Source organism: Amblyraja radiata, chromosome 24, assembly GCF_010909765.2.
Source record: "Amblyraja radiata isolate CabotCenter1 chromosome 24, sAmbRad1.1.pri, whole genome shotgun sequence".
NCBI classification, from domain to species: domain Eukaryota; kingdom Metazoa; phylum Chordata; class Chondrichthyes; order Rajiformes; family Rajidae; genus Amblyraja; species Amblyraja radiata.
In genome coordinates this window covers 6,590,145-6,615,554 of record NC_045979.1, presented here as the reverse complement: position 1 = coordinate 6,615,554, position 25,410 = coordinate 6,590,145, and the positions used below count along the sequence as shown (strand labels likewise).

General features: G+C 42.0%; 1 protein-coding gene across 2 annotated transcripts in view; it reads right to left on the bottom strand.

The window, feature by feature from the left end:
- trim33 (tripartite motif containing 33) overlaps nt 1-25,410 on the bottom strand; it is an 84,429-nt gene that overhangs the window by 37,622 nt on the left and 21,397 nt on the right. For both annotated transcript variants that reach the window (XM_033042327.1, XM_033042328.1), the window contains exons 3-12: nt 23,207-23,354; nt 21,971-22,103; nt 15,736-15,852; nt 12,303-12,417; nt 12,069-12,215; nt 7,633-7,750; nt 6,943-7,196; nt 6,176-6,355; nt 2,570-2,770; nt 380-524 (exon numbers count right to left, since the gene is read on the bottom strand). In XM_033042327.1, coding sequence (XP_032898218.1) covers nt 380-524; nt 2,570-2,770; nt 6,176-6,355; nt 6,943-7,196; nt 7,633-7,750; nt 12,069-12,215; nt 12,303-12,417; nt 15,736-15,852; nt 21,971-22,103; nt 23,207-23,354 — 1,558 coding nt within the window. The remainder of the gene's footprint in view (nt 1-379; nt 525-2,569; nt 2,771-6,175; nt 6,356-6,942; nt 7,197-7,632; nt 7,751-12,068; nt 12,216-12,302; nt 12,418-15,735; nt 15,853-21,970; nt 22,104-23,206; nt 23,355-25,410) is intronic.

Sequence of the window (25,410 nt, the reverse complement as noted above, 5' to 3'; positions counted from 1 at the left end):
CTTTTGCACGCCACACCTTTCAGTTTTTTATTTGTAAAAAAATTTGAAAACCATGTATCATTTTCCTTCCACTTCACAATTATGCACCACTTTGTGTTGGTCTATCACATAAAATCCCAATAAAATACATTTACGTTTGTGGTTGTAACGTGACAAAAGCCACTGTACCTAATCCTCTTTTGAAACTACTAAGTCTCTTCCACCACCTTGTTTTCTAGGCAGAGTATTCCAATATGCATGTAATAATTAACAAATTAGATATTACATTCCTATTATTATTTCCAAAATACTAAGTTCCATTTAATTTGAAAAAAATGTAAATATCGTTTTTTCCAGTTCCAGGTTCAGTTTGTCCATTTCAAGCATTCTATTTCCTTACTTGCTGGTCCAGGGGATGGTGCTGAGGGTCCAGGTGATGGATTTGAACTGCAGGAAGATGGAGGTAGTGGTGGGGGGTGGTGGTGACTCTCCAAGATAAATCTACTCAAAAGATTATCCAAGGTACTCGATCCAGCATCATCCAGCTGTGTACAGAATATTGAACAAATAAGCAAATGAGTAATTATTTTTCAATTGTGTACTACATAGGTAGTACACAATTCAAGCTGCTATTGTGAACAGTGGGCAAAGATCAGTCAGTATTCACTGATTGATTAAGCCTTTACCTTTAATTAATATTAGGATTTCCATTGACAGCAGTGGTTGGTTAAATTCTAAAAAATACTTGTGCATTCAGTGAACAGACACGGATGTGACCATTATTGGGTCATGAACTGAAGAGGAAACAAAATGCTCGCTAAATCATAAACATTTACAGGGTGAAAATTCAAGGAGACTTGGGGGTCTACATAGAGAGATCAATTTAAAGAAAATCACAAATAAGTGAAGAAAATAATAAAAGTTAATAGAATGGCCTTTGTAGTAAACTAGAAGGGAGGAATTCTGTTGCTGCTATTCAAAACCATGGCAGACCACACACAGAGTACTGAGCGCAGTTCTAGGAACCACTTTTCTTATCTTATTATCACAAAATAGATTACCCCACTCCGATCACAACCGTGTCTGATCACCTGATTAACAGGCATGCAAAATTAATATAGGAATAATTAAGTTTAATATGGAGATGTATCCTATCACAACCAGACAGTCCTGAGCCACTATCCATCTCATTGGTGACCCCCAGACCATCTTTGATTGGTCTTTACCTTGTACTAAACGTTATTCCAATACCATGTATCTGTACACTGTAAATGGCTCGATTGTAATCATATAATGTCTTTCCGCTGACTGGTTAGCAAGAAACAAGTTTTTCACTGTACCTCGGTACACGTGACAATAAACTAAACTGACTGGAAAACATTAATTTCCTGGGTGACATATTGAAAGACTATAAACCCTCAAACCTGACAACAACTGCACCCAATTGGACATACTGGCCCTTTAAGAGTTCAGAGTAGACTCAGAAAGATACCTGGAGACCAATTGTAATAAAAAAAGAACTGCAGATTCTGGTTTATACCAAAGAGGCAAACAATGGAGTCATTCAATGGTTAGGCAGCATTTCTGGAGAAAATGGATAGGTGACGTTTCAGGCCGGGACCCTTCTTCAGAAGCAGGGACATTTTGTTATCTGAAGAAGGGTCCCAACCTGAAACGTCATCTACCCATTCCTCCAGAAATGCCCCCCCCCCCCCCAACCAGACAATAGAAAATTATTGATTTCCATTAAGATCTTGTAAAGGTTGTATCTATTCTCCACTTATGCAATACAGTAAACTCCCTCTAACCCCCCCCCCCCCATTTATCTACAAATGTAGAAGGTTGCAGCTCTTTTCCTGAGAAAGGATGTACTAATTGACATATTTCATAAAATGAATGCGATCCATAAAATACTATTGTGACGATAGCCCTAAATCACAACCCATCACAGATAAATCCAATAGGAGGAACTGTTCTACCCAATGAATAACAAGAATATGGTACATGCTACAGCAAGGAAGATTTGAGAGAAATACTAGACATTATAGCTAGATGAACTCACAGGGGAGAGGAATAAAATGATGATGATACCAGATGACATGAAGATTGCTGCAGTTGTGGACCTTGGCAAGACCATTAATAACATTAATAATCATAGTCATAGAGTCTGGAAACAGGCCCTTCAGCCCAACTTGCCCACACCGGCCAACATGTCCCAGCTACACTAACCCCACCTGACTGTGTTTGCTCCATTTCCCTCCAAACCTGTCCTATCTATGTACCTGTCTAACAGTTTCTTAAATTTTGGGATAGTCCCTCCATATAAACCATGAAGTTCTTCCTCTTCCACAAAACAAATGAAACAGCAAGCAAATTGCTAACTTGATCTTAATAATAAATTGAGCATAATTGTAGCTTTCCTAATATTTCAGCTTGATAGGTTAGTCATAATTAAGGTTCTATAAAGGAAGAGGAAAAAGGAAGCAAAAGGTAATTTCCTGCATTTGTTGTTGACTACACATTTATTATCTGATATTGTTACAAATCAAAATAGCAGAAAAGGCTATTAATTCAAAACAATGGTACTGACCTGAATGGGCGGGATATCTGGAAGTGGAGGAAGATTTTCCGGGTTTGTGACTGAAGGAATCAGCTCTATTGTAGCAACTGTGGGACTGGTGGGCCCGCGGTTTGCACCCGCCAAAGTAGCTGTTGTAGGACTGGTCGGATTTGGGATGCTGTTATGGACAGATGCTGCCGAAAATGGCCCAGACTGGCCAGGATTTGCATGCTGTCACAAAAACAAATTAGGTTAAATTAAAATCTCTCATCGTTATCTTTATTTGCTATAATTCTACCATTTACAGAAGATAGAAAGTACTGGTAATAAACACGCAGAATTTACATTCAAAAATTATATGAATATTTGCATAATATGATCAGATGAGGTTTACCTCATGAATGCCATCAATTAGGCTTTTGAATACTATTCACAGCACACATTATTCTGACAATGCAGAACATTACAAACTGCTGCTTTTGCTTTAGTTACTTGGGCATCTTTAGATTTTTAAAGATGTTTAAAGTTATTAAAAAATGTGTCTGCTTTGCTCATGAGGCCAATATTATTATTAACAATATTGTATGACTTTGGTGAGGTCACATTTACAATTTTGGTCACCCTGTTATAGGAAAGATGTTAGCTGGAAAAGGTGCAGAGAAGATTTACGAGGACATTGCCAGGATTCGAGGGCTTGAGCTCTTGGGAGAGGTTATACTTTATTTCTTGCACGGGAGGATGAGGGATGGGTGATTTTATAGAGGTGTATAAGACCATGAGAGGAATAGATAGTGTAAATGCACATATTTTACCCAGGTTCGGGAATCACGAATAAGAGCATAAGTTTACGGCGGGGGGGGGGGGGTTTGGAGAGAGATCTAATAGAAACCTGAGGGGCTCCTTTTTAAAAAAAAAAGTGGTGGTGTCAGAACGAGATTCTGGAGATGGTAGTTGAGGCACGTACTATCAGTGTTTAAAAATCATTTAGAGGGGTACATGGATTGGATAAGTTTAGAAGGATATGGGCCAAATGCAGTTTGGTGGGACCAGTGTAGATGGAGTAGGTTGGTCAGCATGAGCAAGATCCCAATTGAAATTGGCGCTGAGGCATTGCTTTGACTTTTGGCAAAGTTGTCAGATTGAAATATAAATAAACACAAAATAATAAACAGCACAAAACCTCAAATTAATATCAAGCTAATAAACACAAATTCAGATAGCAGGACATTTCATCATTCAATGTAACCATGGTTGATTTGCTCACATGCCAGTTACCTAGCACTCAACCATATGATTTTAAAAAATGGAACTACATCCTCTATTTATCTCCAGAAATCTAACATCTGCAACCCTCTAGAATAGAGAATTCTGGAAATGATTCACCAACACCTACAATAAGAAATTCCAACTGTTTGCTACCTTGCCCCCTTGTTCAAGACTCCCCCTCTTGTTGAAACATTTCAAGTTCAATGCTGTGTACCCCATGGGATTTTGTTTCAAAAGTATGTCAAAAATATTGCAATGCCTCTTGTACCCTAATTTGCAAGTCAGGTTGGATGCAGAGCAATTCTGGAAATGATTCACCAACTTGATCAAAATGATCCATACCCCCTGGCCCTTGTGGCTAAAGGGATCAGGGGGTATGGAGAGAAGGCAGGTACAGGATACTGAGTTGGATGATCAGCCATGATCATATTGAATGGCGGTGCTGGCTCAAAGGGCCGAACGGCCTACTCTTGCGCCTATTTTTCTATATTATTAGAATAGAATAGAATGCATTTATTGTCATTCAAACCTAGGTTTGAACAAAATATAATTTCTACAGTTTTTTACATTACAAAACAATCCAAGACCCACACTTAACACAGTTTACATAAACATCCATCACAGTGAGTCTCCAACATCTCCTCACTGTGATGGAAGGCAAAGTCTTTATCTCTACCCTTTGTTCCTTCTCCCGTGGTCCAGCAGTCCAACTGCAGTGTCGAGGCGAACTGGGGCTCCGATGTTAGCCCCCAGCGGGCGATGGTAAGTCCAGAGGCCGTTTAAGCCACGCCGGGCGATGTTAGGCCCCGGCTCCATGTCCTTTAAACCCGCGATTCCAGCAGGAGAAGTCGCCGTTGCGGAGCTCGGAAAAGCGGTCTCCCACCAGGTACTTGGAGCTCCCGATGTTCCTGTTCACCGGGTCTGCGGCCGGTGCCTCCGAACTCCAAAGTCGGATCGCAGCCGCACTCCACCACAGCTCTTCCCGCTCCAAAGTTGGCCAGCTCCGCGATCTCAGTTCCGCAGGCTCTGCAACTGGAGCCCTCAGGTTAGTCCCGGCCGGAGGTCGCCGCCGGCTCCACGATGTTAGGCCCAACGACATCCGGGACCCGACAGGGAATAGTCGGGTCCCCGCACAGGGAAGAGATTTTAAATGGTTTCCCCCACAGCCCCCCCAACATATACACAACTATAAAAAAATAATAAAAACTAACTCAAGACATACATTTAACAAGACAAAAATAAAAAAAGACAGACGACTGTAGTCGAGCCGCTGCCGTTAGGCGCCGCCACTCCCACTCATTTTTGGAAAGCAATTGACGTCTATTTAAAGGTTTATGTCCACCTTATTGTTAAATTTTCTTTCTTTTTTTAAAGTAATAATAAAACTTAAAAAAAAAAAATTCTCACTTGAATATAAAGTGTTATATTTATTCAAATAATTGACTGTTGTTAAGACTGCAATCAATGGGCGTAAGGGCAGAAGGGGCATATCCAACTATACTTCCTTGGCACTGCACAGAAATGACAGTTCTAATTACGTATTTAATTAGGAATGCGGCTTGAACCCATAAACATTTAGTACAGGATCAAAAGGCAAGACTAATACTTAAAGACTTAGGAATTGCTAGCCTTTTAAGATGGTTGTTCTCACAATGATCCAAGAGTTTGACAAAATGTCAATTTTCATTTAGCAGTGGATTTTAAATGTGAAGCTTTCACAACAGTGATAATGTGCCAAAAATAAAATTGTAATACTAAAATCACAATGAATTTGATTTCATTGTCAAGGGCTTGATGACATTAAGGAATATTTAAATTTGTTAAAACAAACTACAACATAGAAGGCATCCTATCAGGAGGCATCATAGCTTGTTTTGGCAACTGCACTGCCAATGCAGCAATAATTGCAGCGTTATGGTCGCAGCTCAGAAAATCACACAAACTGGCCTCCCTCCATTTACTATTTACACCAGCAGCCAACATAATCAAGGGTCATTCACATCCCAGTCTTTCGCACCTCAGGCAGTTGATAGAAAAGGTTGAAACCATGTACCACAAGATTGAAGTCTAGCTTCTTCCCTGCTGTTAAGATTCTTGAATAGACCTTTCACAAGCCAAGTATGCATCTCCATTCCCAACCCATCTTGTTGTAGCCCTTGCACGTTTTTAAATCTACATTGTCTCTGCATATTCTGCAACCTGTTCCCTTTCTTTTTACACTAACCATTGTTCTTTTATATGGTTTAGATTGTAATCATGAATTTACGTTTACCTGGATAGCACATAAAACAAGGTATTTCCTCTGTATCTCAGTACACATGACAATAATAAAATAATGCCAAATTGTGAGTTTATAGATGATTGTTTTACCTGCCGTGATATCTGAGACATCATTGGGTACTGATGGCCATTGTGTCGAGACATCCCAGCCATGCGAGCAGCATTCTGTGCCATTCTCATCTGATGGGCTTGATGAGCCTGATGGGCTTGAAGCGCAGCACCATTCAAACTCCCTCTCTGCATGGCTTGCATGCTAATCAAACGTGGAGGCTAAAAGGATAAATTGAATCAATCTACTCTTGGATTTAAACTGCATAATAAAATAATTGCCATAAATGTTGATGTTGTACACTCATTCACGTCAAAGGAGTTAAAGCAGGCTTTGATGTAGATTAAATTGGGAACTAATAAAAAATATAATACACCTTCAAGTGCCTTAAATACAATTACCTCTTACTTTACTGGACTTGCATTGTTTATATTTTGCTACTGTATACTTAAAATAGTTACACTGGAATCCTTCAACAAGAATTGATCTGATAGTAAAAACCCTAGGGTGCAATATGTCTAAATAGTGGTCTTTTATTTGCTATTTTCGATTCATCTGGGCAATATCCAACAAATCTTCATTCCTCCCCCCCCCCCCCCCCCCCCCATAGCAAAATGTTATTTAAAATACTGGTCAATTAGATTTCTAATGTATGATTATTTATGGACATATTAACAATGAATATCTCATATTGCATTAGTGTAGTATAATATTCATATTTGTTATACACTTCAATTGTTCGTAAAGTTTACAAATCTCTTTTCATGATAAATTGGCTACATTTCAATAATATTACCTGTTGAGGTACCTGCTGTTGCACCATCTGCGGTACTGTAGTCCTGGGATGTTGTCCTACTGGGTGGCTCATTCTCATCTGTTGCATCTGCTGCTGCTTCTGTGCAAATTGCTGCTGCATATGTTGTAGGCGTAGCTGTGCAAGGTTAATCTGACCCTGAGGTTTCCCCCCAGCTTGTCCTTGGGTTTGGGTTTGTGAACTGTGCCCAATAACTACATTGGGAGCATAACCCGGAGGGTTCGGCTTGTTTTCAATCACAAGATTACCTAGTTTTTAGAAAATAAAAATCAATCTTTCATATTAATTTTTTATTTGTTCTTGATCATGGTGCATCAATAAAATGATCAATCTCTTGGGTTAGTCCTTGATTCCAAAAGTCTATGGACACATTTCAGGTTTCAGTAAGTTAGCAAAGTAAAAGAAAAAATCTAAAATTCTGTTTAATAGGAACAAACCAGGAAACCAAAGTAATGTCTGGTTGTCTTATTTAAAACAACAATCACAAATATTTCAGTAATTAAGCTTTTAGACTCAGTTTAAACAGTGTACATTTTGATCTTTGGTGATAGGGGGATTACATGGTGTACTTGCTGTATGTGGGAGAAAACAGGGAAAAGTTTGAAGATGGAGAGGACAGAAGTGATTAACAATCTAAAGGCCAGAAGTACATTTCTTAACTGGTTAATTTTAGTAATGCCTTACCTAGATTCACCACATTTTTTGCCCAGAAGGTAGGGTCACAATGAAAGCGCATTCCACCATTAGCAGCTGGAACAGGGTCACAACGTGCTCGAAGAATATGGCGCAACTGAAAGGTAATCTGAAAAACAAACATTTGCAACCATTTTATAATTTGGTATTACTACCGGCCCACCACTGCTTTTCCGGCAACTGGTCATCCAGCACCTCCTTTAACCGGGAAACATTATGAATGCACACATAAATAACAGAGTACTGACAGTAATCTGTACATCATACTTTAATGCCTACAGTCTGACTATTCAATTACTTCATGCAAAGCAAAGCAGTCTACAGATTTACACTGAGTTTCAACACTAGTCTGCCTTTCAGCTGCCCTTCCATAAATAGTGCAAAAACAAACAATAGTACACGAGATTACAGGACCCAGTAGTACGAAAAATCTTTTGTCAGGGGTTCCTAATCTGTGTATATTTAAAAACATTTAGAGAATCTAAAGGTAGTTAATATTGCAAATTAAAAGACAAATTAGAACATTTACAATGGAGTAATGGACACAATCTGGTGCTTAAAAGCATGGCTGTTCAATAATAGATAAAACAGAACCGTACATCAGAGGAATGGGCTTTTCAGCCCGCAAAACCTTCCGAGTGTTTCCCAATCAGAGCCTTGGATGAACTTTGAGATCCGCACTCTGCTGAAGACCAGACCCCGGGCATTCATGTCTGATGATACAGTGGTCTACAGGAAGTCCAGATACGACCTTGGTAAGGCCATCAAAAAGGCCAAAAGGGACTTCTGCTCCAAGCTGGAGGATGAGACAGATGTTCGGCAGCTGTGGCGGGGCCTGAATGCAATCACCTCCTACAAGGCAAAACCAGGAGGCAGCCCGAATGTCGGCGAAACATCACTCCCTGACGAGCTCAATGCGTTTTACGCACGCTTTGATAGGGTGAACACTGATGTGCCTTCTCGAGCCCCCATTCGCTGTGATGGTATTTCAGTCTCAGTCACAGAGGCCGACGTCAGAAAATCCTTCAGAGGGGTGAACCCTCGAAAAGCGCCTGGACCTGATGGTATACCTGGTCGTGTTCTAAAAACCTGTGCGGACCAACTGGCTGGAGTTTTTATGGACATTTTCAACCTCTCACTTCTGAGGTCTGAGGTTCCCACCTGCTTTAAAAGGGAATCAATTATACCGGCTAACGACTATCGACCAGTGGCACTAACGTCGGTGGTGATGAAGTGCTTTGAGAGGTTGATCATGGCGCAAATCAACTCCTACCTCGACAAAAACCTGGACTCACTGCAGTTTGCCTACCGCCACAACAGATCAACGGTGGATGCGATCTCGCTGGCTCCCCACTCCGCTCTGGACCACTTGGACAACAAAAACTCATATGTCAGGCTGTTATTCATTGATTACAGCTCGGGCATTTAATACAATCATCCCCTCCAAGCTGGTTACCAAGCTCTCAGATCTGGGTCTCTGCACATCCCTCTGCAATTGGATCCTCGACTTCCTCATCCACAGACCACAGACTGTTCGTATTGGTGGAAATGTGTCAGCCTCGATAACGATCAGCACGGGAGCACCTCAAGGCTGCGTGCTCAGCCCCCTGCTGTACTCACTCTATACTCATGACTGCGTAGCCAGTCATAGTATGAACTCCATCATCAAGTTCGCTGACGACACCACTGTTGTGGGACGTATCACTGATGGGGACGAGTCAGAGTATAGAAGATCGACTTACTGACCAAATGGTGCCAGCACAATAACCTAGCCCTCAACACCAACAAAACCAAGGAACTGATTGTGAACTTTGGAAGGGGTAGGATGGGGACCCACAGTCCCGTTTATATCAACGGGTCGGTGGTGGAAAGGGTCAAGAGCTTCAAATTCCGGGGCGTGCATATTTCTGAAGATCTCTCCTGGTCCGTGAACACTGATGCAATTATAAAGAAAGCGCATCAGCGCCTCTACTTCCTGAGATTACGGAGAGTCGGTATATCAAGGAGGACTCTCTCTAACTTCTACAGGTGCACAGTAGAGAGCATGCTGACTGTTTGCATCATGGCTTGGTTCGGCAACTTGAGCGCCCAGGAGCGGAAAATACTACAAAAAGTAGTAAACACTGCCCAGTCCATCATTAGCTCTGACCATTAACTCTGAACAACTCTGAACATTAATAGTCCATTATCTGTCTATTTGCACTTTATCTGCTTATTTATTCATGTGTGTATATATCTGGCGGCGGCGCGACTCTGTGTTGCAGCCTGTCTGTCTGTCTTTTTTTTTTTTTTTTGTCTAGTTAAATGTAGTTGTTTGTGTTTTTTAATCGTGTTTTTAACTGTGTATATGTGGGGGGCGGGAAGGGGGGGAAACTTTTTTAAAATCTCTTCCCTGTACGGGAGACCCGACCTTTTCCCTGTCGGGTCTCCGTTGTCGTTGGGGCCTAGCACTGGAGCGGCCTCCAGCCTGAACGACCTGGGGGCTCCAGTCACGGAGCCTGCGGAGCTGCGGACTTACCATCGTGGGGCTGGCCGGCATCGGAGCGTGGGGAGCGGTGGTGGCTCGCTGCTACGGCCCGACTCCGGAGCTCGGAGGCTCCAGCAACGCAGCTTCTGTGGACCGTCGGGACATCGGGAGCTCGCGGGTTCGGGTGGAGAGACCGCTTTCCGGAGCTCCCGCAACGCAACTTCTCCAGCCCGTGTCACGGGGTTGGAACGACCCAGAGTGGGGCCGTACATCGCCCAGCGCGGCTTAATGGCCGTGGGACATTCCAGCGCCCGCCTGGGGCTTCGACATCGGGAGAGAAATGGAGAGCACGGGAGAGAAAAGACTTTGCCTTCCATCACAGTGGGTTCACTGTGATGGATGTGTCTGTAAATTGAATTGTGTGTATGTCTGTAGGAAATTGTCTTTGTTTGTATGGCTGTGGAAACAGAGTTTCGTTTGAGCCTCACTGAGGTTCAAATGACATGTAATAAATATTGTATTGTATTGTGTTGTATTGTATTTAATGGTATATTGACACACTGATCTGTTCTGTATTCATGCCTACTATATTCTGTTGTGCTGAAGCAAAGTAAGAATTTCATTGTCCTATCTGGGACAAACTCTCTTGAATCTTGAATGTCTGCCAACCATGGTGCCAAATTAAACTAATCAAATCTGCCTGCACATGATCCTTACCGATTAATTATCTACATGTTCATGTGCATGTCTAAATATTTCAACAGTAATTTTCGTATCTCCTTCCACCATCCCCATTTGCAGCACGTTCCAAGCATCCACTGTGAAGAAAACCTGCCTTGCACATCTTCTTTAAACTTTCCCCCTCACTTAAACCTATGCCCTGAGATTTGACCTGGTAAAGAACAGTCTACTGTATCGATACTTTTTATAAACTTTATCAGATTTCTTCTTCTGCCTCCATCGCTCCACAGAAAACAATCCAAGTTGCAGTTGAGTTTGAGTTGAGTTTATTGTCAAGTGGCATAGTGAAGAGCTTTTGTTGCAGGCTAACCAGTCAGCAGAAAGGCAATACACAATTACAATCGAGCAGCGTACAGAGACATGTTAAAGGGAATAAGGTTTAGTGCAAGATAAAGGCCAGTCTAAGGGTCTGCAATGAGGTAGTAGTAGCTCAGGACTGCTCTCCAGTTGTTGGTAGGATGATCCGGTTGTTTGGGGATTTAGGCGGGATGGGATGATTGAACAAGGAGTCACGGAGGGAGCAATCTCTGCAGAAGGCGGAGAGGGGTGGGAAGATGTCACTGGTGTTGGGATCACATTGGAGGTGCCAGAAATGTAGGAAAATTGTGTTGGATGTGGATGCTGGTGGGGTGAAAGGCGAGGATCAGGGGATCTCCATCCTTGTTCGTCTGGGGGAAGGGGAAGGGGAAGCGACAGCGACAGTAGAACTACAGGGGAGATGTGGGTAAGGGTGAGACCAAATGAATTAATGTGGCTGGTAGAATCCGATTATGCTTTATGCCTGTAGTGTGCTGCTAATAGCAGAATTGAGAGACATGCGCAGCAGACCAGACTAAATTGTAGAGAAAAAAAAAAGCCAAAACTACAGATGGATGATTGGCAGAAGTGGCTAGTTCTGAGAGACAGAAAGAACAACTCTCTTCAATCATATTCCTTCCATTATTCATAATTCTATGACATTTCTAAACAATTTATTTTAAATGATTTACATAATTTACTCACTAGTAGCATTAATTTTCATTCTCCATTCCCAGAATTACACAGAATGTTACAGCACAAAAGCATACAATTCCTGCTAATTGGTACAAGCATCTTCAATAATGCTTCAGATTTTCAGATCAACTGGTCATAATACAGAGATTTTAGTTTTTCACAGAACATTATCTTTTCAACCCAGATGCAATGTGGATGCAATGTAACACAATTTCAACTGCCTTACCAGGCGCTTGCTGTACAGTAGTGCTGTACTGCTTCCACTGGAAATGGCCCACTTTGCAAAATTCATTACGTGCTCCACCTGCCTGGCAAGACTGGTAACATCCTGTTGCTGCTGCAGTAATTTTATCTGCCTTTCCTTTGTTACATTCTGCAGAAAAATAAGTAGTGAATTCTAGTCAAAGTGAGCAAGAAGATAATCACAATATAAAGATTTACTTAAATATTTTCATCATACCTCTAATTGCTGCAACAGATTCTTGCCCTTCTTGTTTATCTCATTAATGAGAGTGAAGATTGCAACTTTAATGTCGTGCTCAACTTTCTTGTTCGTATCATTGACTTCATTTAACCTAAGAATATGGGAAAAAAGTTATTTTACAAAGACATGACAAATCTTCAATGTTTTTTTCTTAAAATAGCACAAGAGTTTATAATTGAGGTTGGACAGAACTATTTTAAAGTGTGTTTTAACAATTCTTCAGATTTAAAAAAAAGCAAATGATTTGAAGTTAAAATAATTACCTAATTCTAAGACTTAACTAACTAGTTAAATGACTACCCATCATTTGAGTATTTTAGGAGCTACCCATTTACCTTAAATATAATCATCACACCCAATTTGATATAGACCGTTGTCTGGAGGCAATCAAATGAACATTACATGTAAAATCATAAATCTTTGGTACATTTTCTTAGCATGCTTTACTAACTTCAGTCAGTCTGAAGGATTCCGTGCATTGTGCAGGTGCAAGTCAAGTCAAGTCAAATAATTTGCAACATTTTACAAGTATTTTTCTCCATCGTATTTTAATTTATTCCAACCTCCTGTAAAATCCCTTTCATTATTCTATTCCTTCAAATATGCCATTCAAAAGACATTACTGCAGCAGCGCCTTGCAACTGACTTTCCACATTCAAACATCACGCTGCAAATCATTTTTGCCTCACCTAAAATTTTGAAGAAAATTGTACTATGTACAAAATGAACTGATTACATTTAGTTACATTTTCTTACACAATCACTATATACCTTGATCCTTTAAACCTGGAGTTCTACTAATCTTAGCCTTGAGCATAATCAATTATGAGCATCCATCATTACCCGAGGAAAAATTCTAAAGATATGACACTTAAAAAATCTTTTCACTTCAGTTCTAAATAAATCTTGAACTAGTACAGGTGCACAACCTTTTATCCGGAGTTCCGGAAACCGAAAAACTCCGAAAACCGGCCATTTTTCCCAGGATGTCGTCTGCACACCAAAGCTCGCGTTTGGCGCCAAACTTGACCCGAAACGACCCACGGTCAACCCAGGTCTGTACTACTGTAGCGGCTGCCTCCTCCCCAGAGACCGGGGAGACACTTAAACATCTGTAAATCATAGAAACATAGAAATTAGGTGCAGGAGTAGGCCATTCGGCCCTTCGAGCCTGCACCGCCATTCAATATGATCATGGTCTTATTGTTGATCATTGCTTAAATGTTAGTCAGTTAGTTTGGAGGGCTTTTATGTGAAGGGGGTGGGGGGGGGGTGAAGGGGGAAACTTTAATTCTTAGTCCCCTACCTGGTCGGAGAGGCGGGGAGCGGTCAATGTCTTACCGGGTCGCCGTGCAGTAAGCGCCGGAGCGCTGTGGCCGCCAACTCCCAGCTGGGGCTGCGGGCGTCCGGCCGCGGGCGGCGCCGGTTGTAGCTCCGACCCCGGCAACTCTACCCCTGGCTGCGCGGCGCTCCAAATCCAGCGCCGCCCGCGGCCGGACGCCCGCAGCCCCAGCTCCGCGATGTTGTGTGTCGGCGGCCACAGCGCTCCGGAGCTTACCGCACGGCGACCCGGTACGGCATTGCCCGCTCCCCGCTGGTATCCCAGCGCTGCGACGCCGCAGACTCCCAACATCGCGGAGCTGGGGCTGCGGGCGTCCGGCCGCGGGCGGCGCTGGATTTGGAACGCCGCGCAGCCAGGGGTAGAGTTGCCTGGGTCGGAGCTCCAACCGGCGCCGCCCGCGGCCGGACACCCGCAGACCCAGCTCCGCGATGTTGGGAGTCGGCGGCCATAGCGCTCCGGAGCTTACTGCACGGCGATCCGGTAAGGCATTGCCCGCTCCCCGCCTCTCCGACCAGGTAGGGGACTAAGAATTAAAGTTTCCCCCCACATAAAATCCCTCCAAACTAACTGACTAACATTTATGCAGTGATTTACAATGATTCCCCGGTCTCCGGGGAGAGGCAGCCGCTCCAGACTTTTCAAGCCGCCCGCGCTACCTACCTAATCTACGCTAAAAAATCTTCCATTCGGAAATCCGAAAAATTCCGAAATCCGACAAGTGTCTGGTCCCAAGGCTTTCGGATAAAAGGTTGTGCACCTGTATAGACCCCATCCAAGAAAACGCTTTGCAACATTTACTCAATTCCCTTCAGGTCTCTCAGTGAAATCACACTTCATTCCTATAAACTCCAGGAAGCACAGGTCAATCTTACTCGGTGTCCACAATAAATCATGCCCTCTCCATAGAATAAATTTAAAGAAACAATGCTAAAACCAACTCTCAGCAGAACCTCACTTAAAATTTAAAGCCATGTAAACAAAGTACTCCAAACAAGATCCCACAAAAGTTCTATAAAGTTTCACTGCTTTTTCATCCAACTCATCAATTGCGAATTGCCCCAGAATTGCCCAATTCCTAAGGTATCCTACCAAAAACATTGTCTATGTGCATATTATCTATTTATTGCTCTCCATTTTGTCCTCTAATCAATCTTTTCTCCATGGTAACCCGATCCTTCAAGTGCTTATAAAATATTTCCCAATTATCAATTGGCAGAGGACAGGTTGTAAGGCAAGGCTAGGAACACAACTAAGCATATGTGTATCAGCTCCACTGGCAGGAGACACAAGTGTTGATTGTAACCATAGGTAAAGATTCACCAAATGTAATATACCATTTCAGAGCTGAATAGTTATACATTAGTTGCCAAGTTGTTCACAGCATTGACAAAAGTAATTAGGGCCTAAAGCCCTGATTTACAGAGTGGAGTGGATGCATCTCCAAATGGGCTAAATTCAGGGTGCCTACAGTGATAAACTGTAAACAAAGTAATCTGGTCAATAAGAGTGAGAACATAGACAAGAGAACCTAGATGAAAGAATAGTTGGAGTTGTGAAATGTAAAGCAGGCGGGTCTGCTCAGCAGTTCAGGATGGGCATGTACCCCTCTCCAAGAGAAAACAAAAAATAACTGAGTTAAGATTACGGATGGACGACTGACACAGACAGAGAAAACAACATACTAAACTCAATATAGAGTTCAGGAATGAGAGGTGGTGGCAGAGTGACAAAGGGTACATTAAAAATCAAGTATTTCAGATGATATTGCCAAAGCAAACACAAACATTGATACAAAAAATAAAGAGCTGGGGAAGAAATGGCAGAACACGACAGTGTCAGAGAACATAAATCAGTCCTGTATGCCACTGGCAGATTTGACACGAGATCCTTAATTTAGAAAAAAAGTAACCTTGCATTTGACTATAGAAATATGCAGCCAATCGGATGGAACAGAATGGTTCATCCTGAACTGCTGAAAGATATTCTAAGTATCAAGATCAAGATGACCTGCTTAAAATAAAAATGACAATATTTCAATAGGGTATAATCATGACCACAGTCCTCTACCTGTTTTGTACTTGACTAGCTGCATACTGTACATAATTCTTCTTTTCTTGAAGCTTGGCCATTAAAGTTTCAATAATAATTTTTTGGTTTTGAAATGCTTCTTCTAAAAATTGGTATCTGTGAAGGAAAAAGGGTAACATTTATTACTAAGATCATTCATGAGGGAGGGTGGAAAATAAACTCTTAAATTTGCTTAAAGGAGAGATATGCAGATCAGTTAAAAAAAAAAAAATTCTAATGTTTAGATTTCTAATAATCTCATATTGAAAGCCATTATTTGAAAGGTACAATGTTGTAAACGTTCCTCTAACTGCAAGGAAAATAATGTTAACATTAAATAATGTACTCTTGTCTATGTAGAGAATATTTGCATTTCGGGACATTTTGCCCAAAATATCACACCCAATAAAGTAATTTTGTCATGCAGTTAGAATGCACAAACTAGATAAATTATTAATTCATCAATTTCCGTGGAGATGGACGCAAAATGCTGCCGTTACTCAGCGGGACAGGCAGCATCTCTGGAGAGAAGGCACAAAATGCTGGAGTAACAGCAGGAGAGGCAGCATTCTCTGGAGAGAAGGACACAAAATGCTGGAGTAACTCAACAGGACAGGCAGCATCTCTGGAGATAAGTCTGAAAGGTCCCAATCCAAAACGTCACCCATTCCAAGATTGCGGCGCTGCCTTAGCAGCTGTGGCTCGCCTGCAGTCCGTCTGTTTTTTTCTTTTTTTGTTGTTCTTTTGTCCTGTTTTAGTTAATTTTATTTTTATTAGGTTGTGTATGTGTGTGGGTGGGGGGAAGAAACATGTTTTGGTCTCTTCCTTCGGGGGATGCGACTTCTCTTGTCGTATCCCCCGTCTCCGTCTCCGCCTGCGCCGAGGCCTAATAGCGGAGCTGGCGGCCTCGGAGCTGGGGCAGCGGCAGCGACCACCCGGTAACGGAGCTGGGGCAGCGGCGACCCGGCCACGGAGCTGGGGCAGAGGCAGCGGCGACCCGGCCTCGGAGCTGGGGCAGCGGCCACCCGGCCTCGGAGCTGGGGCAGCAGCCACCCGGCCTCGGAGCTGGGGCAGCCGCAGCGGCCACCCAACCCGACCGCGGGCCCAGTGGACGACATAGTTGGGAGCTCGCAGGTCACAGGTTGGTGACCTGTTCTCCGGAGCTCCCGCAACAACCGCTGGACTGGAGGGCGGCAGCTTCAGCAGCTTCGACCACCCCGGGCCGCGGAGTTGAACCGGCCCGTTCGCGGAGCTCGGATTCAGCCGCGGGACTGACATTACTTACCATCGCCCCGCGGGGTCACAACATCTGAAGCCTGGATCGCCTCGGCGCAGAGGGAGAATAAGAAGGGAAGAGACAAAGACTTAAGACTTTTGCCTTCCATCACAGTGAGGAGGTGCCTGGTGAACTCACTGTGGTGGATGTTAATTTGTGTTTATTGTGTGTTTTTGTCATTTTTACTATATGTAGGACTGCAAGGCAACAAAATTTCGTTCAGACCGCAAGGTCTGAATGACAATAAAGGCTACTTTGACTTTGACTTTCCTTCTCTCCAGAGATGCTGCCAGACTCGCTGAGCTACTCCAGCATTGTGTCTAATCAATTTCAGTGGCGTTGGTAATGTAGTATGTGTTGGCCAGTACACCAACTCAAAGTTCCACAATCATTAAATTTCACAAAACAACATTTAACATTCATCTAAGAGTGTACATAGGTTTCCATGTCCCAGCACCAGGAAATAAACAAGTACATAACTGCTGCAAAAGCTGCGATCGGAAAAAAGGTCAAAAATCTGAAAATTCCAGAAAATTATGGCAGATCGAGCCTCATTGTACTACTCCCACTCCACTGTCTCTGGCCTCTGGCACAGCTAAAGCCAAATGCAAGCCTGAGGAACAAACCTCATTTTCTGTCTGGGCACATGACAACCCTCAGGATTCTACATCAAAAATCTCCAATTCTACCTGTATCGGAATGACCAGTGCTGCCTGGCCTGCTAGGTATACTGCATTGCCTTGCTATTTGCAACACCACACAGAGGGCAAAAATCTGACATTAAATGCTGTTTGGTCACTTTATTTTACCCCAGATTTATTTCCATTGTTCTACCCAATCTTCTCCCACTATTGAAAAACAAAGGTTTTCTCTTTCCCGGGTAAACAAGCATTACAGCACAGGAACAGGCCTTTCTGACCATGTCATCTGTGCCATACATGATGTGATGTTAAACTATTTTGTTCTGCCACATGTTTCATACCCCCTTCATTCTCTGCATATTCATATGCTAACCTAAAAGTCTCAAAAAATACCGCGATTGCATCTGCTTCCTTCCTCTGGCAAGGCATTCCAGGTACTTACCACTCTGTGAAAAGAAAATGTTAAAACTTGCCCATTCTTTAAACTAACATCCTCCACCTCCCCTCCACCCACAAAATGAAATTGATAGAAGCCATTCTGGCAAATATTCAGGGTGAGCAATTGCACACATAGCATCATCTTCAAAAACTCTGTTTCTTTCTTTGTTTTCAAAGGGCTTTCCGCAATTCATAATCCAACATTTGCACACTTCTTTGCTTGGCGACTAGATTTGAGGAAAATAGCACTTAAAATGCAAAGAAAGGGACATATCTTTGTTTAAAAATATTTTCCTAACTGACATTTGGTGGACTAAACAAAAGGAAAGTATGAATGTAAAAAATACAATTATACATTGAAACAAACTCACGTAGTTTGTTATATTACACCAATAGAAAAATATCATAAACTAACAATGTAATAATCAATAAATCAATTTATTCATGGACTGGATTATTGATTTTTTTTAGGTTTTACGTTTAATATAGTTTATTTTGGTGGGACGCATCTTTGATTATATTGGCTGCTTTTCCAGGGCCGCATGAAGTCAATGGTGGGCTACATCCCACAACTCTGCAATTTCTTGCAGTGTTGAGCAGAGCTGTGATCAATCCAATCTGTGATTAATTCACTAGCTTGTTCAAATGTTTGATTCCGAACAAAGTAACTGATCAAAAGTTGTCCGAATTCTCATTCAAAAAAAGTCTAATACAACTGGTGAAAAGATTAAAGGCAGGTTTAATGAATAAATGAGCAATTTCATAAATACCAACCAGAAAAATCAAGATTCAGAGCAGCAACTACTGAAATGGATAAATTTCAGCAGCTGTCAATTAGCGATAAATAGTGCAGGATGTGCCCTTATCAGTCAATTAAAAGCATACCAACAAGTTAATAAACTAATAGACTGGGGCTGTTTAGTAATTCCGTCCCACTTGGGCGACCTCCACCGTGACCTCTGGCGAGTTTGCCCGCGACCCATAGTCACGGCAAGGTCGCCACGAGGTCGTAGGAGGTCTTCGTCACTCTCCTTCATGGTCGAGTGGTCTCCGCGTAGTCCAGGCTTCAGCTAGGTTGCGGCGCATTTTTCAAGATGTTAAAAATTGACCTCGACTAAAAGCAGGTCGCCGTGGGAAAAATCAATATTTTTTTAGTCATAGGTCTAGACGAAGCCGGTCGTGATACTAGTCGTAGGTAGTCGAAGGTAATAGTTCCGGGGTGAAAAAAAGGTCAGTAGGAAAAAAAGGTCATTTAAACAGCAGAACGTCACCTTTCACTCCAAGGCATGTTCATTCATAGTTGGTGAGTTTTTTTGGAGAGGAGACTTGTGTTTTAGAGATGGCACCAAAAAGGCAGCAGCGCAGGGGAGGGCACAACCCTCAAAAACACCTGCCATGCCACCCAGGAGGAGGAGTGGCAGGAGGTGATGCCACAGGAGGTGATAGTGCAGGAGGAGGTAGCCGTGCATGAGAGACCCCTGGAGGAGACCAGGGTGGTAGTATATGTCCCCACCACCACCACCCCATCCTTCACTGCCTCATTTGAAGGCAGCAAAGCAGCCCTTTCTCCTGTGTCTGACACAGCATCAGAGGCAGATGCCCCATTGGTGGTGAGGGAGGGCTGGAGGAAGGTTATGCCCTACACCTTCACCAGTCAGCAGGAGGGATACCTTGAGGAATGGTTCCAGCAGAATGCCATCCTGTACGAAAAGGAAAATGAGGGGTACAGGGACAGGGACAAGAATGGCATGATTGCCATCCACTGCCCCACATGTGTGCTTCAAGTTCCATCTTTTGTCAAAGCCCAGCGCCACTCTCTTCCAGTCATCTGGTGTACTGGGACAGTACATCACATCTCCATTCACCCATTGAGACCTCTTCTTGTGCTTCTTCTTCACCCTTGCTCTTCCCCTTCTGCCTTTCTTAAAAGGCTGCTGAAGCAAACAGCAGTAGTTGTATTTTTACTAACATCCTCCAAACTAGTTCCTTCCTCGCTTGCATGGTTCAGAATGATTTTTAAAAAACCTGGGAGGCATTTTTTAGTGAAAAAAATGCAGACATGACATCATTTTATCAGGTAATCATTTGAGCTGTAGACACTTGTCACTGGTCGTTGTTGGTTTTCCATGTGGTCTTCTGAGGTGGAAGGGGTTCGAGCTCATTCACGGACCAATATGCCAGAGACCATCCTCGAGTAAAACGTACATGGTCGAAGCATAGTTGAAGGAGGTCTTCTTCATAGTCGAGGGAGGTCATCAACATAGTCGTAGGAGGTCGTACACATAGTTTAGGAAAGTTGTAGGTCATAGGTCACCGCAACCTTGTGTTTTTTTTTTAGTCGCTTAAATTCACCAGAGGTCACGGTGGAGGTCTCCCAAGTGGGATAGGCCCTTAAGGATGTCAAAGGTTCCAGGGAGAAGTCAGGAGAGCGGGGTTGAGAGGGAAAGATAGATTAGCCATGATTGAAAGTTGGAGTGTACTCCACTTCTGTCTCCGACGCTTATAGCCTCTGCGCCTTTTTCTATGGGAGAGTCCTCACCACCCAGTGATGATCCCCATTTCCTATCTCCACTGGTTCCCCTCCTCTTGGGACTCCCGCAGACAGCCTTCTACCCTCTATAGACCTTTTATTTTCTAACTGCCGGCGTGATATCAACCATCTTAAAACTTTGATTCCCATTACCTACGATCTCACCGCCTCTGAGCGTACAGCCCTCTACTCACTCTGCAGCAACTGCGACAATATCATCAAACCAGCCGACAAGGGACGTGCCATGATAGTCTGGCGAGCTGACCTCTACCAGGCTGAAGCCAGGTGCCAACTCTTAGACAGCTCTTCCCACTTACCATGACCCCACAGATGAGCACCAGGACATCTTCGCACAGACCATCTCAGATTTTATCACTTCCACAGACACAGACAGATTTTATCACTTCCCTGTCTGCCACAGGGACAGCAACTCAAATGTTGAAATTTGGAAACTTTCCTAATTCTAATTTGTTTAATTCAACAGTATGTATCTCTTTCCTTAGAGGAACTAATGGAGGAAACTAATGCCATAATTTGCTTTTTACAAATATCCATATACATGAGTTCTCCTACAACGTGTTTTTCCATAACACAAATTGGATATCACATGATAAATTGGTGAACAATATTTGCATTGCGCGGACCAAACTGGTTATAATGTGATTTTGATCAAGAAATAGAGAACCACTTAAAAGTTACTTTGGAAATTGACAAAAACACTGTCCTGGATATAAACGTTCCCATATAACCTCCCCCACAGTAATTGGGACACCATTGCCTCTCAAGAACATAGCTGCTATGTTACAGGCGGCCATTAAAACTGAAAATCAAGAGTTTCAGCTAGCACTTGTGCATCGGGATTCTATCAAACAATGTAACAGCATTTGGTATTTTTTGCATGCAGTAACAAAACTAAACATATTACTGACAATACTTTTTTTTTTTTTTTTTTTTAATTTGAAACTTTCTAGCCCCTAACCCCATCTTCCCCTATGGACACAATTGTCAATACGAGTTTCTATAGCACAAGGTTTCTTCAGAACACAACTATCGCTTTATAGCAAAAATACCCATACGCTGTCTACATATACATTGGCGTTCCCTAATTTTTAATGAAGTCATTAGTAATATAATTGTGGATTTAGGAAAGCAATTACTTACAACACCAATTCAATCCACATTAAAAATGCTCATTACTAATCATGCCTCTAACCACCAAGAAGAAAGGCTACTTTTGGCAGATTTGCTCATTACACGCACATCCAAATAAGATCTGAAAGTTATTATACAGTATATTAAGCTATTTTTCACAAGATCCACCTTTTGTAAACTATGCAAATCTGCACCTACCTGTGTTCCTTGTGTTCTAATAATTGGCAGTCCCGGCAGGTTAGTTTATCGCACGTTTCACAGAAAAGTTTCAACTGTTCTTGCTTGTGGACGGGACAAAACACAGGTCGCTGGCTAGGTGCTCCTACTGCCTCTATAATTCAAAGGAAATACTTAATAATGAATACAATTTAAACTATGAATGTATACCTTCGCATCATATTTGTAAGCGAATAACAAGTTTCTGCAAATACAATGTTTGTGTCGGTGCAAGTGTTGTTGGGAATATTTATTTCCACTCACTACCTGATAGAAAAACCTCAAAGCATGGTCGTCACAGATCTCCATCACAAAATCAATAACTGATAAAACCATAGACTTTTCTTTCAAGAGCCATGCACCAGTTACACATGTTGTGGCTACAGGGCACGTTATAAAAAGTCAGGCATTCAATATATCATTTCCAGTAAACATTATTTTTTCTTCCTAACCATTACAATTATCATTGTTTGCATGAACAATGAAACAGTGAAGAGATGGGTTAAGTAATGTGCTCAGCAATATTCAATCCATTTTAACATTTTACTTTAATTGTTATACAATTGTACTTTGAAGTCCAGCACTTGATTCAAACTTTAGAAAGATGTGACATTTTTTTTAAATGAATAACCAAGCTATTAATGGGAATTCTACATTCCATAAAATATAAAGTTGTATTTAGGCCAATGCGCTTGTGATTTACGATCAGGCTGCAATTCTCTTTTAGGCCAAATTGTTTAAAAAAAGACTAAAAAGTCCTAGGAGTGGTTTGGACTGCAACGTATCAAATAGCATGTATCAAAAAGCTCACCCCAATTTTCTAAATCCTTATTAGTCTGGAGCAAGGATCACAACTTTAACACCTGGAAGCATATCAATTGCGGTTAGAATAACATACCTTGTTTTATGACTATTACCAATGTCCTCTTAATCTTTATTCCCTTCTATAAATACAATGGTTACATTCAGATATCGACAACTTCCAGATCCAAGTATATGCTGGACACTCCTTATTCGTCTTTTAGAGGTACGATTATAATCCATAGACTTTGAAGCACAATCTAAGACAACCTGATAACACCCAAATCTGAAATAGTTTTGAGTTTCTTCATGTTCATCAGATTTTTACCCCAATTCTTTTGTACTACTACATTTAATCGTTTACATGGCTTCGGCAAAGAAATTTAGATTTTCAAAGTTCAGAGCAAGTTTCCCAACCTGGTGAAACATCTTCCTTTCTTCTTATTGTGTGATCCTTTGTGAATTTCACTCTCTGGTGGGCTTCTACGCATGTTTTACAGAGCCATTCAAGGCATTCCATACAAAATCCACTAGCTTCTGCATTATCTTCACAGCTTGTGCATACCTGTGGATCAAAAAAAGAAATCTGTAGGTACACCAAAAATCAAGGACAATTTAAAAAGCGTCTTGTCAATTTAGAATCACTCCATAAGGTATTGTTGGTTATCATTAGGAAATCTGTGCAACTTTGATTTAAACTTTCTTTGAACCCATTCCAGAATTTAGAACTTGCACTTAAGATAATTAAATGTATACACACTTATCACAGGTATGTAATCACTTTTTTATGCAAGGATTTAAGTACAAATCACCTTGAAAACCATAACTGTGTTCTGGATGTAGAAGGCACTTATCCTGCAAATTAGTTTCCCTCAAATTTTGACAACTTCCCAAATATTTTTTGAATGAAGGAATAAGAAATTAAATGCCAACACCAGAGAAGTGAAACACAGCAAGAAATGTTGGAAAACACAAGTAGACATTTGATACCTTCAGCCAATAAAAAAAATGTCTGATACCATAAGCTTGCACATGGAACATAAATGAGAAATGCAAATTATCTTCAACACATTAAACTCTAGTTTCAAGTAATATCCACTCTATTTCTTCAGCCCCAGAACCCACCCAGCGTGCAATAATTTATCTGACCATCTCACATCAACTTAGCTACCCTACACTATTCCACTCTTAGCTTCTCCCCCAACCCAGTCCCCTATTTCCCATCCACCCATGCTTCTCTTTGGCTCTACATTTCATTCCTCTCCTTTCCTCATCTGACACCTTTTTCCCCCTATTCACCTCTCGCTTTTGTCACCTCCTCCATCCATCTGCCAATCCCCTTCTCCTCCCCGTATCCACCTGCTACTTAAGTCTACTCTGCCATTCAATCAAAGCCAAACTATTTTTCCCTCATTCTCATGTTTCTCACCAGGCTTTTCCCCAACCTCACCCTGCTTTTCCCCTCTACTCCATTAGCCTGAAGGCACCCAATCCAAAAGAGTCATCTGCCTATTCCCTCCACAGATGCTGCCCAACCCACTGAGTTCCTCCTGCACTTGAACTTTCAAATACACGATTGAATATCAATTTATTAACCAATCTAGTCCAAGTGATTTGATTTAATTATCAACCCTATGCTAAATCTCCACATCATTAAACATTGCTATTGCTGATGTGCTACAATGCCGAGAACTACATTCTGCACTCTCTATCTTCCCCTTTGATCTATCAATTGTATTTCAATTTGAAATTGGCGTCGTTGGGAAAAGGGGAAGTACAACTGGATCTGGGGGTCATTGTACATCAGTCTATGAAAGTAAGCATGCAGGTACAGCAGGCAGTGAAGAAAATGAATGGCATGTCGGCCTTTATAACAAGAGGAATCGAATATAGGAGCAAAGAGGTCCTTCTGCAGTTATACAGAGCCCTAGTGAGACCACACCTGGAGTATTGTGTGCAGTTTTGGTCCCCTAATTTGAGGAAGGACATTCTTGCTATTGAGGGAATGCAGCGTAGGTTTACAAGGTTAATTCCCGGGATGGTGGGACTGTCAAATGCTGAGAGAATGGAGCAGCTGGGCTTGTGCACTCTGGAGTTTAGAAGGATGAGAAGGGATCTCATTGGACATATAGGATTGTTAAGTGTTTGGACACGCTAGAGGCAGGAAACATGTTCCCGATGTTGGGGGAATCCAGAACCATGGGGCCACAGTTTAAGAATAAGGAGTAAGCCATTTAGAACGGAGACGAGGAAACACTTTTTCTCACAGAGAGTAGTGAGTCTGTGGAATTCTCTGGATGCTTTCAAGAGAGAGCTAGATAGGGCTCTTAAAAATAGCGGAGTCAGGGGATATGGGGAGAAGGCAGGAACGGGGTACTGATTGGGGATGATCAGCCATGATCACATTGAATGCCAGTGCTGGCTCGAAGTGCCAAATGGCCTACTCCTGCATCTATTGTCTATTGAATCTTTTATCTACCTATGGTATATCTGATCTGTTTCAATACCATGCAAAACAAAGCTTTTCCCTGTACGTCAGTACATAAAATAATAAACCTAAACCTATTTTAAGATGTTGATGGAAAATATTGAAAATGCAGTTCATAAAAGATTATTCTACA